The sequence below is a fragment of the Macrobrachium nipponense genome, chromosome 42 (assembly GCF_015104395.2).
Source record: "Macrobrachium nipponense isolate FS-2020 chromosome 42, ASM1510439v2, whole genome shotgun sequence".
Taxonomy (NCBI): Eukaryota; Metazoa; Arthropoda; class Malacostraca; order Decapoda; family Palaemonidae; genus Macrobrachium; species Macrobrachium nipponense.
The window spans coordinates 36288954-36302980 of record NC_061103.1 but is presented as its reverse complement, the minus strand read 5'-3'; the positions used below and the strand labels follow the sequence as shown (position 1 = coordinate 36302980).

General features: G+C 36.7%; 1 protein-coding gene across 1 annotated transcript; it reads left to right on the top strand.

Annotated features, from left to right (window-relative positions):
• The first annotated feature begins 3238 nt into the window (after positions 1-3238).
• On the top strand, positions 3239-12071 carry LOC135213334 (galactosylceramide sulfotransferase-like). Its single transcript, XM_064247311.1, has 4 exons — positions 3239-3410; positions 9670-9758; positions 10432-10659; positions 11206-12071. The coding sequence occupies exons 1-4, from the start codon at positions 3239-3241 to the stop codon at positions 11815-11817; spliced, it is 1101 nt and encodes a 366-aa protein (XP_064103381.1). The 3' UTR covers positions 11818-12071.
• Positions 12072-14027: the final 1956 nt, after the last annotated feature.

Genomic DNA, 14027 nt, shown 5'->3' with positions numbered 1-14027 from the left:
GTGAGGAATCCATTTCTGTCCTTAGTTTGAGAGTTTGAGTTGTCATTAACCCACAAACCCAAGATGGTAACTACTGGCTAACGCAATACACGGATTTTATTTTTGGAATTACTATGCAGTTCGAAAGATATTTGGGGTTTGTCAAGGACAGGTCATATCATCTACATTGAATTTTGAAGACTTTTAAAACAGAATGTTGATACACAGCTACAAATGAACCATTTGACAAGAGAAATCCACCTACTTCTAAGTTTTTATGGATCGATGTACATATGAGTTTAATCTATAGAAATGCCTTATATTTGGAGTGAGGAAGACACTTCATGCAGTGAGTAATATGATAGCCACACACTCTTTTACAAATTACAATACAAGGTTAACTGAACTCCAAATGGAACTTTTTTACGTGACCTATCATGATGCAAAGAAAGTTATAACTTATTTTTGTTTCAATCTGTAGCAAATTAGGTAAAATATATTCAGTATCTGTATTAGGATAAAGATAGCTCATTATTAATCGCTGCCATCATCAGATGTACATGCCTCATTGCTTTTACAATAACTACTGTCTTTGTAGCAATATGTGCCACAAGAAACACTTTATGCAATGAGTTATATAATATCCACACACTTATTTACAAATTGCAATACAAGGTTAACTGAACTCCAAAGGAAACTTTGTGACATATCATGGTGAAAAGATCATTGTAATTCATTTCTGTTTCAGCCAATAGCAAATGAGGTAGAATCAATCAGCATCCGTCTTAGGATAAAGACAGCTCATTATAAATCGTTGCCATCATCAGATGCACATGCCCCACTGTTTTTACAGTCACTACTGTCTTTGTGGCAGTATGTTGCATAGGAAATACTGGCAACATTTTGTTTCACATTTGTTAGTGCACTGGTAGGGAACTAACTACCTTGTCATCTGGAAGTATCCTTAGGAATTTCATCGGTAAGAGATGGCCGCTTTGTCTTTCCATCGGAACTTTTTTGGTTGTGTTTGAGATGATTGTTAATGCATTATGTAACACAAAGAACCCACGGTATAAGTGCCCATGATTAGTACTTGACGTTGGAGGCAGCATTTCCAGTCCTTTAAATGCTGGTGACATAGATCTCATGACGTAGATCATCAAAGGTTGATGCTGCAGTCTTTGATCTTGCCCGTACTAAGGATCTTTCAGCCATATGCAGATCCTCATCAGACAATACATCAGTCTCCGCAAAGTTCGCTAGTTGTTGGGTAGGACTGCTCGCTAATGCTGCATGATTGGCATACCAATTCGGCTCGTGGAGTCATCACCAGTGAGCACGGGAGCCTTCAGTAATGAAAGACATAGGGCCTACCAAGTTTTTGGGAAATGACGGGAAGTGGAATCATACGTCTTCTATCACCAGTCCCAAACTGAACCCACAGTTCTTGGAGGCCATTGTCAATGAAGTGATGCACATAACGCAGAATTAGAGCAACACTGTCTGTGAAGCGTCTCAGTGGCGTGGTCGGTATGGCGTTGGCCTGCCACCTCGGTGCCCGCGAGTTCGATTCTCGGGCATTCCACTGAGGTGTGAGAGATGTGTATTTCTGGTGACAGAAGTTCACTCTCGACGTGGTCCGGGAGTCACGTAAAGCCGTTGGTCCCGTTGCTGAATAACCACTGGTTCCATGCAACGTAAAAACACAATACAAACAAACAAACAAACGCTGTCTGTGTCATTTGAAATTCTCACAGCACGTTGACACCCTCTACTGACACTCCATTCAATGTGTGGGATGATGCGGCAGTCAGCCTCTTTTTGCCAATTAGACAGCTCTGGAATATCGGAAACATTACTGTTCTCTACCAGATTAGCTCAAATCACTTCACCATCTCTTACCATACCACTGATTACCATATGTTGCATGTCTCGTGACACCATCTTACTGACCAACTCTTGCAGTTGCTCTCTATTCTTTCCAGAGTACCAAAACTTGTCTACTTGCTTAGGAATCGGCACTTCCTCACTAATACTGATCAAATCAACCACCCCAGATTGACCTCCTCTTCTGACACGCTCACCTTCCTTGATGAAAAATTCATTATAGCTGTCAAAATTTATTTGAATGATCTCTGAGTCGCAGGCATTTTTTGTAGACGGCATGACAGTATGAATCATTTCACCAATGCTCGTGAAATGTGTAAGATCGGGAACAGGCTTATTCGGACCTCGGCTGATTCGGACCAGGCTGATTCGGACCATGTACTGGCTCATTCGGACCTTTATCCGAGCTTATTCGGACCTTCATATGATTGGCCGATTTTCCTATGCAGTTTTACCTCCTGAACAAGAATTTTAAGTAATATTTATTCGGACGACTGTGATTAACCCCCAGGGGCTCGTACTAAACACGGCGAAATACATTTGACGCCCCATCCTGGTGGCTTTCGTATTCACAGGGACGAACGATGCGGAATGCTTATATAGAAATACCCATTGCTATCATATAAAATTATTAGTATGGGTCCAAATCAGCCTAGCAAATGGTCCGAATCAGCCAAGATTAAGGTCCGAATCTGGTCCGAATCCGCCACGGTCCGAATCAGCCAAGGTCCGAATAAGCCTGTATCCGTAAGATCACAGTGTACTGGTGAATTTCAGACATAAATCCAGTAAAACATGAGTCTTCATTAGTGACTGCCAGGGGAAGTGATTGTAGTGCCTCTGTTGTCAGGTGCTGAAGTTCAGCCACAAGCTGGGATTTGCCTGTTTGTGGTGAAGTCGCCATCAAGCAAAGGAGAGTCGGGGAGGAGGTCATACTTCATAATCTCTGAAACTGGTATACCCCTCTCTTTGACAATTTCCAAAGTCCTATGTGCTTGTGCAATTTCCTTAGCCACAGCAGCAGTTTTGGGAGTTGTGATCAAGCTTTGGACACTGGCATTTGAGTTGAGATGAGGTAGATTGACTTTAGAAATTGCGGCACTTAGCTTATTAGATTTCAATATAAATTTCTCCTGCCTGTATGCCTGATATTGTTTCTGATCATTTTTCAAAGCACTGAGAAGTGGTTCATGTACCATGGGATTAACAATCTCTTTGGTGACAGTGTTGTGCAATGGAACAAAAACCTTGACATCATAGGGGTTCTCTCTTTGAAGAATAAAGTCCTGTAACTTTGATACATTGATATCAAACTCCATCCCTTTATGGCCATATAAGCTCATGATGGACACCACTTGCCTCTAAATGTGTCATGACCCCTAGGGGCATTTGTGAGAGAATGAAGGTGGTTAGAGATTCCTGTAATTTCATGAAAGAGAAGCTCAAACTCGGCCACAATGGACGCATCACTAGAACTACCGACAATGACAGTCCACCTGGGCCTTTCTCAGATCTATTAATGGACTGCTCCAGCTTCATATCAAGTGCGACTGCACAAAACTTGCCACTCTCCCTGTCCTTGACCACAAACTTTCCCAATCATGAAGTGTTGGAATAACAAAGAGTGTTCTACTTCAAGAACCTCGATCCATTGAAGGTACCAAGAGGCATATCATAAGTAGTTGATGCAATCAAATGCTCTCAATATCTTCATGTAGTAACCAGTGCCCATCACGGTTAGCAGTAATGAGTTGTTTTATGACATGTACAATGGACTTAAATTATACCCAAATACCTACAGAGACCTGATCTGGCTTCACATTCTGCTGTAAACTTCAAGTACCTCTCTTGCAGCTCGCCAGCCGTATCGCTCGCAATGTTAAATTCTGCTACAGAATTAGACTTTCTAGCAAGAGAAGTCATGAGGTTGGCAAGCGACTGCAATAATGAACTGGATGTCTCAACTGAGTTCTGAGCAAAGAAAGCTTTCCATTTGAGAGAGTCACTCATTTCCGAGACCATCAGCAGACCTTTGAGCAAGCGAACATAGTGTGAACCTGATAGGACAGATTGGAGGACTTTCTTCCCATAAATTTCACACTCAATTATCCCATCATCTAGTCTTGTGCCTATCAAAAGTCGTCCAGCACAACGCAAGAGAATTTTGGAGTAGAGAAACATACCTATCTTGGGAAATATGTCATTGAAAACATTTGGGTCATGCATCACAATATCTGCAAATGTATGTAAAACACATCCATCACAGAACAGTGGTAGAATTGTCTGGCCCAATTGGTGTTGCACTGCACACTGAAAGTTGACGAGTGCCTTGTGAACTGTAGCATATTCAGTGACAGGTTGTGGAATCCAACTCTCAAAACAGGAACTTTAGACTCGGTTATGAGAGCACTATATATATATATATATTATAATATATATATAGATATATATATATATATTATATATATATATATATATTATATATTGCTACTTTCAAAATGCATGTTTCCCCTCTTTGAAATGTCATGTAAGATTATGCAACATTTTTTCAGATTCCTAGATAGCTTAGAATAGGATGTTTTAAGATGTGTGTTCAGATTTTGCATTACGTGTTATAAAAGAATATATGTATATAACGTAAAGAGAGATCTTTGTCTTTTCAAAGCTACGAATGTTTTAACTTTTCTATCAGCACGTGTGATAGCGAGCGAGCTAGAGTTTCTGCGTTGTTGTCAAAACATGTCAATTTTAATTGTCACCTAGCCTCCGTCTCTATCGAGTAGAGTACGTCTTTTTTTTTAACAGACTCTTCTTGTACGCGTATATCTTTGTCAAGTCCCACGTGGGTATTGCACACTTTGTATGTGAGATTGCATCAGATTCGAACTTTCTGGAAACTTTTGTGCCAAGAACATTTTGACATCTGCTCTCTCCCGCTTCCGAAAAGGAAGAAATTTTCATTCTATCTTAAGACCTCGAGGCATTAACATCTCTCTCGCTCTCTCTCTCTCTCTCTCTCATTCGACATCATTGAGATTATATTAACGTAACGTAAATTGGTCACTCATAACGTTTTAGAATTTCATGTTTGATATTTCTTAGAATTTATTTAGTGTTATTTAGTTTCTTTTGTGGAATCTGAACAAACATTTCGAAATGGCACCTGGTTTTTGTGAAAGTGTAATATACAAGCTGCAGCTAAGGAAGAAAGAAATTGGTATACCAAGGTAAAGTGTTATATTTTTATTAGTTGCAACTAATAACGGTTAGGTAATAACTAATAACGGATAGGAATTGTGTTTAACTAATAACGGTTAGGAACTGTGTTTAACAGATGGTTGTGAAGGTTTGGTAAAAACTGTTGGTTACAGTTGGTTACAGTGTTTTTGAGTGAAAAGATTTACACTTTTACACATTGCTGATTTTTTTTTGTGTGTTTGTCTGTTCCATTGTTTGTGCACTTATTTCATTTTCTTATTGAAGTGTGTCTTTTTATTTTATATTTTCATTTGCATTCACAGTTTAATTGATTTAGTTATTTTCATTGCTTTATCATTACGCATTTAAATTTAACACTTGTGAATTAATTTGCATTCACTTAGAATTCTTTTCAAGTTTTATTGTTGTTTAGTACTTGTGAATTAATTTCTGATTTCAATTATTGCCTAACACTTTTGAATTTTGATTGAATTAATTTTCTTGAATTTTGTGATAAATTAATTTTGATTTAATTTTACTTAATTTGATTCAAGAATTAATTAAACTTTACTTTGTTTTCAAGTAACAGTAATTTTCCCTGATATTGTGAATTTCACTTATAAAATTTGAATTTGATAATAAATTTTTGTATTTAAAATTTTTATAAGTGTTTTCTTTATCTTACACCAGTATAATTATATTTGATTATGACTATATTTATGATAGGTAGAGACATAGAGTGGTAATTGATTTGCTTTCCTTCAATTTAATTGAAGTGACTTAGAACCAGGGAAGTACTTAGACTTCTGAAATCAGGGAAATACTTAGACTTTTAAAGTTGTTGATGGAGTGATGCCCTTTGATTAATTTAATTACTTACAAGATTACCTCACACCTGTTTTGATGAACTTAGTCTGATTTTCTGCAATACTGGTAAGTGTTAAGGGATCACTGTTGCCTTTAGTGTATTCAGTCGTTTAAACGTGTTATGAGGGTTCAGGTGTTTGGCTTTTGGTGAGGTAATATTTGATGCAAGGTAACCAGATACTTGGCACTTCGTAACAATATATATATATATATATATATATATATATATATATATATATATATATATATGTATTTATATATAACTGAACTTCATAAACACATGAATAGCTCTCAGAATTTTCTCATGACACTGTTAAAAAACCCTCTGTAATATATAAATAATTCTATACATTTGATTTCTGGGTTAATGGCATCTCAAACTCCAAAGGTTAGGTCAGAAATGGATTCCTAACCATCGAAAACCTCTAGATAGAAGTATAATTTACTTCTGTAGCCCATTAACTAAAAAAAGTAAATTTTTCGTATGACAGACAGACGTCATATTTAAATGGGCTTGTCCTGGAGTTATGCCCAACTACCAGATGTTTGACCGAATGAGGAATAAAGATCAAGGGTCATACTACTCAGGGCAATTGAAAAATTTAGGGCACAAAAAAATGCATACGGGTCTGCTGTACATTAGGGCCTGGACTACATGATACCCCGAATCCAAAGGGATACCGCTTTCCGGGACCCGAGAAGCATTCACGAAGACTGCATACAGTGTAACCTGAAGGACTGGGTTGAAGTTCTGAGTTCTCTGACACCGCACTGACTCGGTGAGGGAGAGAGAACCAGAGAGGTATGGAGGATGAGGAAGTGTTGTCTAGGATGTGGAGGGGAGGAAGGGTGAGGGGGTTGGGGAATGAGGAGTAAACGTTACCCGTTAACCGTTAGTTCGAACCTGCTAGCGCTGGCTGGACGGTGGGACTGGGACCAGGCACAGTCGGCTGGAAGAGGCTCTGGTGTTATAAGCTGGATATTTCCTTTTGACAGTTTTTCGTTATTTTGGCTTTTATGACAGTTTTTCTCGCAGCCCGAAGCTGGAAAATGGTCTGAGAAGGGATACATCTTGTTATTATTGACCTTAAAAGGCCTCGTATCCCTTATAAGTGATACCTTTCCCGGGATAAGAGTGATGCATTCTATAACATTGGACTGCAATTATTCCCTGAATAATCGTTTCTTTCTTTGAAAAGTGATTTGCTTTTTCGAGGTGAATAATATGAGCAAAAATCTAAGTGATGTGAATGAAATTAATGCATAAAGTTACCCGTTCAAGTGATTTAAGTAACTACTGATTCCTCAATCGTGAGGAAAGACAAAAAAGTAGACTGTGATATAACTAATTCTTCTTCTTTGAAAAGTGATTTATTTCTTCGAGGAATGAAATTATAAAAAAAAACAGTGTAATGTAGATGAAATTAATACACAAAGTTATTTATTTAAGTAATTTAAGCAGTTTAGTGATTCTTCATTCGCGAGGAAAGATAAAGAAAAAATGTGAGCAGTGAGGAAGATTCCGTAATAATAATGAGGTCACGAGGGGACGATGCTACCTCATAAGTAAAATACAGTAAGTGAATCAATCACGTATTTTGTTACTTTCAAATACTTTAAACTAACATATGTATATATAAATACATAATGTGTATTTAACAAATAGTCATACGCCTTTTCATGTATGTTTAAATGTATGAAAATTCACGCAGAAAGCGTCTGTCATCGAAAACGGTAGTAGGTACCATCGTCACTGATGTCATATTTGGGTCAGAATAATAAATTATCTTATCATTATTCTCTGTATTGATGATTATGACTTATACCCTAAATGATGTCTGACATACGAATGTGTGATAGGGTGTCTCAAGGGGTGTTCAGTGAAAACGAGATTACTTTTATTACTCTTGATTAAATTGATTAACCAAAAATTGTTTAAAATTAACTGTACCTAATAAACGGATATATTTTTCTAAATAAATATAAGTCTATATATACTACTGATTCAATTTTGTCTATAAATCACAAAAAATATTGTAGTTTTTTTTTACGAGTTATTTTTCGAAGTTAAATGATTAAATTAGACAAAAATATATTTCTACATAAAAATATAAATGCACATCTTTGCAAAGAACTTAAATTATACTTTTCTTAGCATATTACTTAACACTCTTAGGCCTATAAAAAGCAAAGATACCTATATGAACCAAACTTGATGCATAGAATTTAAATCATGCCTTTTAGGATATGACTTAGCCCTTATAGATATATAAAAACAATCATTATCTATTTATCAACCTTTATAATCGGTTTTCTACAAACACATTGACCCTCTATAGGCCTATGCTATTTACTTTTCGAAGGTATTAATTATACTGTTGAGGATATTACGTTAGCATTTATAGGCCTATGAAAACAGTTACTATACATCTATCAAACTTTATTATCTATAATGTTTTCTACAAACACGCTGACCCTCTCTAGACCTATGCCATTTTTTTCTTGTCGTTCTGAGAAGAAAATAAATGATGCTGTTAAGGATATTACTTACCACTTACAGGACCAGGAAACCAAAGATTGTTTATAAATAAAGCTTGATTATCTATGTTTTCTACAAACATATTTATCTTCTCTAGACCTATACTATTTTTCTCTCATTTTTAGGTCATGTACACCCTACGTCACCTAAGGATCCTGGCCCTGTGCCTAGTAATCATCTCACCTTTGTTCGTTTTGTTCTACAACTCACCTGGCGTGCTGGAGCTGCACCCAGTCAATAGCATCAGGTTGGTTGTTGTCATGTAGGCCTATCTGCCACGTTCTAAGATATTTTCTAAATTTGTATGTATTATTTTCTTTATGTTTCTCTCTTTTTCCCTTTATTTGTTGCATTTACTTTTTTTCTCTATTATTGTTATTATATGTAACAACTGTCCTTAAGTGTTATTAACAACTTAAGCCACTTATTAGGCCTACACAGAAGCTTGTTAACAAGTTGACAAAAACACTTACAAATGTGGCGCCATTTACCAACTATCTCGCACTTATATACGGTTTTCCTCACTTTAAACATACTTTTATTCTAATAACATTAAAGCCAGCCCACTGGTTCTATTCCAACCCATAAATTAGAACTATCTTTACACAAATATTGAAACTTCCAGGTTCAATATCTTTCCTTACAAATGGTGCCAGTTACCTCCTGCTTTGCACGTAACCTCTGTCTCTCTAATCTAATATACTGTTTCCTTCACTTTAAATATACCCTTTCCTCGTGTATCCAAGCAAGCCCACTGGTTCTATTCCATCCCATATGTCAAAGCTATTATCTTAATAAATATTAAAGTTTCTAGGTTCAATATCTTTCCTTGCAAAAGGTGCCATCTTGCACTCAATCCATGTCTGACTAATGCACTTTTTCCTCACTTTAAACATACTTTTTACTCTAATACACACAATCCAGTCCATATGATAGAGCTATCTCCTCACAAACATTGACAATTCCAGGTTCAACATCTTCAAATCAAACGAGGAGAAAAATGGAAGCCAGTGTCTCCCTCACCAACACGTCATGTTCTTGAAGACTCATAAGTGCGGGTCTTCTACCGTCCAAGTAAGCGATATGACTTTATTGATTATAAGCACATGCGTATACATAACTTACCTCTGCTTGGAACTTTAACATAGAAATCTGACCGGTCCCTTCGTTTTTTTTTTAATAAAAATAATTTATTTCAGAATGTTTTCATGAGGTACGGTCTCAAGAACAACCTGACTTTCGCACTACCGGCGAGCGGGAATACATTCGGAATACTGAGTCATTTAAGGTGAGTTTTATATATATATATATATATATATATATATATATATTTCACGATTTTCCAATTCATAAAAGGTTTACGCCAAGCTAGGCTTATTAGAAAACTATAATCTTTCTATAGGTGTATAGAAGTATAGGCCTAATTAGGTTCATTACAGATCATAAGCTTTACATTTGTAAGAGGGATAGGCCTAACAAAGCTTATTAAAACATCAATCTTTCTATTTGCAAGAGGTATAGGCATAGCTAAGCATATCAAAATCCAATATTTCCATTTTGAAGAGGTAGAGGCCTAACTAGGCGCATTAAAATTCGTAATCTCTCTATTCATGAGAGGTATTGGCCTAAGCTTAATAAAATATTAATATTTCCATTAATAAGAGGTCTACAGGGTTAACAAAGCTTATTAAATAGCATAATCTTGCTATATTAAGATGTATATGCCTAGCCAATATTATTTTAAAAATCACAGTCTTTCCATTTGCAAGAGGTTGGTAGGTATAAGCCTAGCTGGGCTTACTGGAAAGCAGTCTTTCTATTCACAAGATATATAAGCCTAGCTAGGCCTAATTGAAAAGTAAATACAATCTAATTTTGTACATTACTCGGAATTAACCCAAATCATTTCTCAATCTTCTTCAAAATTCTTGAGTTTATCCCTTCAAAACCTCATATTTCAGGCCGAGATGATCCCAAACCACCTCTTACCCCCTGGAGGTAAGGTGGACCTCTTCGCCATCCACTCCAGGCTCAACGTTCCGGAGCATTCCAAGGTCCTACACGAAGACTCGCGATGGGTGACGATCCTCAGGGATCCCGCAAGGCAGTACGAGAGCCTCTTCAATTTCTACAGGTTGGGCGAGGCCTACGGACTCAACCTGACGCAGTTTAGGGATATGCCTATCGAGGTTCGTAGGCCTATAAGTGAAGATGTTGCAGATTTGTGACCTCTATAGTGTTATTTTAATTGAATTTATGTGATTATTCTTTTAATTAGAATCAATATATATATATATATATATATATATATATATATATATATATATATATATATTACAATTTTGCGTTAATTCAAAAAAAGTTTAACGACCATATATCCCTTTTAAGCCTACTTTACGATTAAAATGGTTAACTTTAAAAGTTTAAATTACGAAAAAAAAAATTTTTTTTAGATTCTCCTAATTCTTTAGAAGGATGAACAACTAATCACCATGTTTAAACATTTTTAAACGTTTAAAATATTACTTTTTTTTGTACGATTCCGTTAATTATAGAAATCAAATGAAAGTTGAAAATTTTAGATGTAGATTATTAGACTTAAAATTCTAAGCCTAATAATCTGTCTTTGATTTCTATAAAGCAAAGTTATTTTAATCCCCCAATATTATATAACACCCACTTTCACTTCAAAACTTAACGAAATTTCCCCCCCCCCCCCTTTCCCCCTACTGCAGAAACTGGGCGCCCTTCCTCGAAAGCAGGGCAAATTCGGCAGGAACCAGGTGCTCTTCGACCTGGGCTACCCGGACAACATGTCGGTGACCCAACTGAGGTCAGCGATGGACCGCCTGGACAAACTCTTCGACCTGGTCATGATTTCGGAGTTCATGGACGAGTCCCTGGTTCTCCTGAGACACCTCCTCTGCTGGACGCCCCACGACGTGGTCTCCTTCACCATGAACGCCCGGAGGGAGGAGGTGAAGCCGCCCTTGGATCCAGAACTCCTCAGTGCCCTCAGGGAGCTCAATAGCGCGGACGTTTTGCTCTACGACCACTTCTTGGCCAAACACCGAAGGGCGGTTCTGGAGTTCGGCTTAGACAAGATGGCCGAGGAGGTCTCGGAGCTTCGCGCCCTCCAGGATGAGCATTTCGACTCCTGCGGGACGCGGGAGGTGGAGGTGTATTCGGGAATGGTCAACGTCTACTTCGCCTCCAACAAAGCGGAGCAGGATTGCGTCATGATGACGCTACCGGAACTGCCGTTGACGAACGCGGCCAGGAAGCACCAGCAGGCTTTGCTGAAAAGTCTGGATAACAAGACTTCTGAAGTTAGGCCTAGGTCGTAGGACTAACAGGCTTTACCCCGAAGTCTGAATAAGCCTTCTGAAGGTAGGCCTACGTCATAGGTCTAATAATAAGCTTTGCGCCAAAGTCTGAATAAGCTTTCTGAACTTAGCCCTAGGTTGTAAGTCTAATGAGACCCGTCAAAATAATTCATAATCGCATGTAAATACATAATCAAATATTATATAATTTTATCATCGCTATCATCATCATCATCATAACCATTATTTTATGAATGAATATATTGATTGTACGTAATACGAAATAAATGTTTTCAACCAAACAAAAATGGCAATATTTAATTTACACGTTTTTTCTAATTGTTTATATATATATATATATATAATAGATATATATATATATATATACCTAGTCTATATATATATATATATTTTTCGTTAAAAGCAATTGCTTTAGTGGCATCAATAAGTTTCTTGCAGGTATCTTCATACCGACGAAGTTTTTTCCGATTCTCGTTCGTCAATTTCTGGTGAAATATACGCAGACTTCCTTCTTCCATTTATTGAATTTTGTCACGACAGCTGTTTCGCCTTATGGCATTATCAAGCGACTACTGACTTACAATCTGACCTTTCGGCCTATTTATCTCATCGTGTGGGAGGTATGACCTCGAGGTATGGGTACTGGTTAGTCTAGGGATTAACAGCTTAAGGGCGTTGTTTTAGTTACAAAGAATATAAGGACATATGTACTGCGACAAAATAAGAGTGAAAGTTTAAACAGTGGTTAAATAAATATTCAAAATACAATGCCATGTGCTAGAGTTTCCTTAAATGTATGTTTAAAATTTAATATGTTACATGTTGGTTTTAGATAAAAATTACAAAATTACATACAGGAATGAAAATGAATATAGAAATCTAAATACGGGAGTACAAATATATGTATATATTTTATAGCATGCATAAAGGTACAAGAGATAATTTCTGTTTATACATAAATGTGTATGATTTAAATTTGAGTGTGTGTGTGTGTGTGTGTCCAAAATGGTCTACGTTGGTTAACGGTTGCTGATTCGTGTTGGGCGGGGTCTCAGCGACCTGAGTAAGGATGTTACTTGACTTTCGCTGACGCTGGGTCTTCTCATGCCTTCCAAGGGGCGCGATGTTCTCGGTGGATTGGGGCGCGCTGTCTGGTCCCTGTTGGCTTGGGTATTCCTTCTCCTGCTGGAGGGGAGTATATGGTCCGATTCTTGTTGGACGTTCAAGGTCGGCTTCTGAATAGCGATGCTCACTGCTTCCGTTATTAAGAGGCGACCGTAGTTGTCTTCTCTGTGTACGACCTGGGTGCCTTCTATGAGCTCTTGTAGAGATGGCTTCCTGTCGTGAACATCTATGCAAGAAACTTATTGATGCCACTAAAGCAATTGCTTTTAACGAAAATTGTATTAGAGAAAAACTATGCCCTAAAAGTATATATATATATATATATATATATATATATATATATATATATATATATATATATATATATATATCCTCCCAGACTTAATTTTGTTCCAGAGAATTCTTTCAAAATTCTTGCAAAGTTCTGTTTTATTTAATTATTCCTAACGGATTCTAGATTAATATAAAGGACAGTGAATTCATTCCAGTCAATTCTTTCAAGATGATGCTAAAACTCTATTCAATTTTGTAAGTGTTTTTTTTATTTTTTTTATTTTGCACAATTCTCTTTTATTAAGTGTTTAGACTTAAGACAGAACCCACGTACCATAGATTTCTATAATCAAAGGACTAAAAATAATTCTTATATATTTTGACGTCACAAAACCAAATGGAATCGAATAGTTTCCTCTGAGATATTTAAAGACGAGTTCAATTGACTCTAAAGTAATCATTAATAAATATTTCGGGTTACTGAAAAAAATAACGTCTACTTATCCACAAGAAAAGCCTGATATACTTTTTAATTTTTTATCGTATATAAATATATGTGTACTTAAAACTCATTTGCCTGCAGCAAATGAGTTTTAAGTACACGTGTTTTGCTCACTTAACAAAGTAGCCAGTCTACTTCACCACACAAAAAGCGTGATATATTTACCTTTTTATCTAATTAGCTTTTCCTTATATCACACACACTTGCGTGTAAATAAGTCAAGTAAATAACGAACGACTAAGAAGACAAATAAACAAAGGAAAAACACGAAAATGACAAAAGAACGATCTCATAAATGGATGCCTTTTTT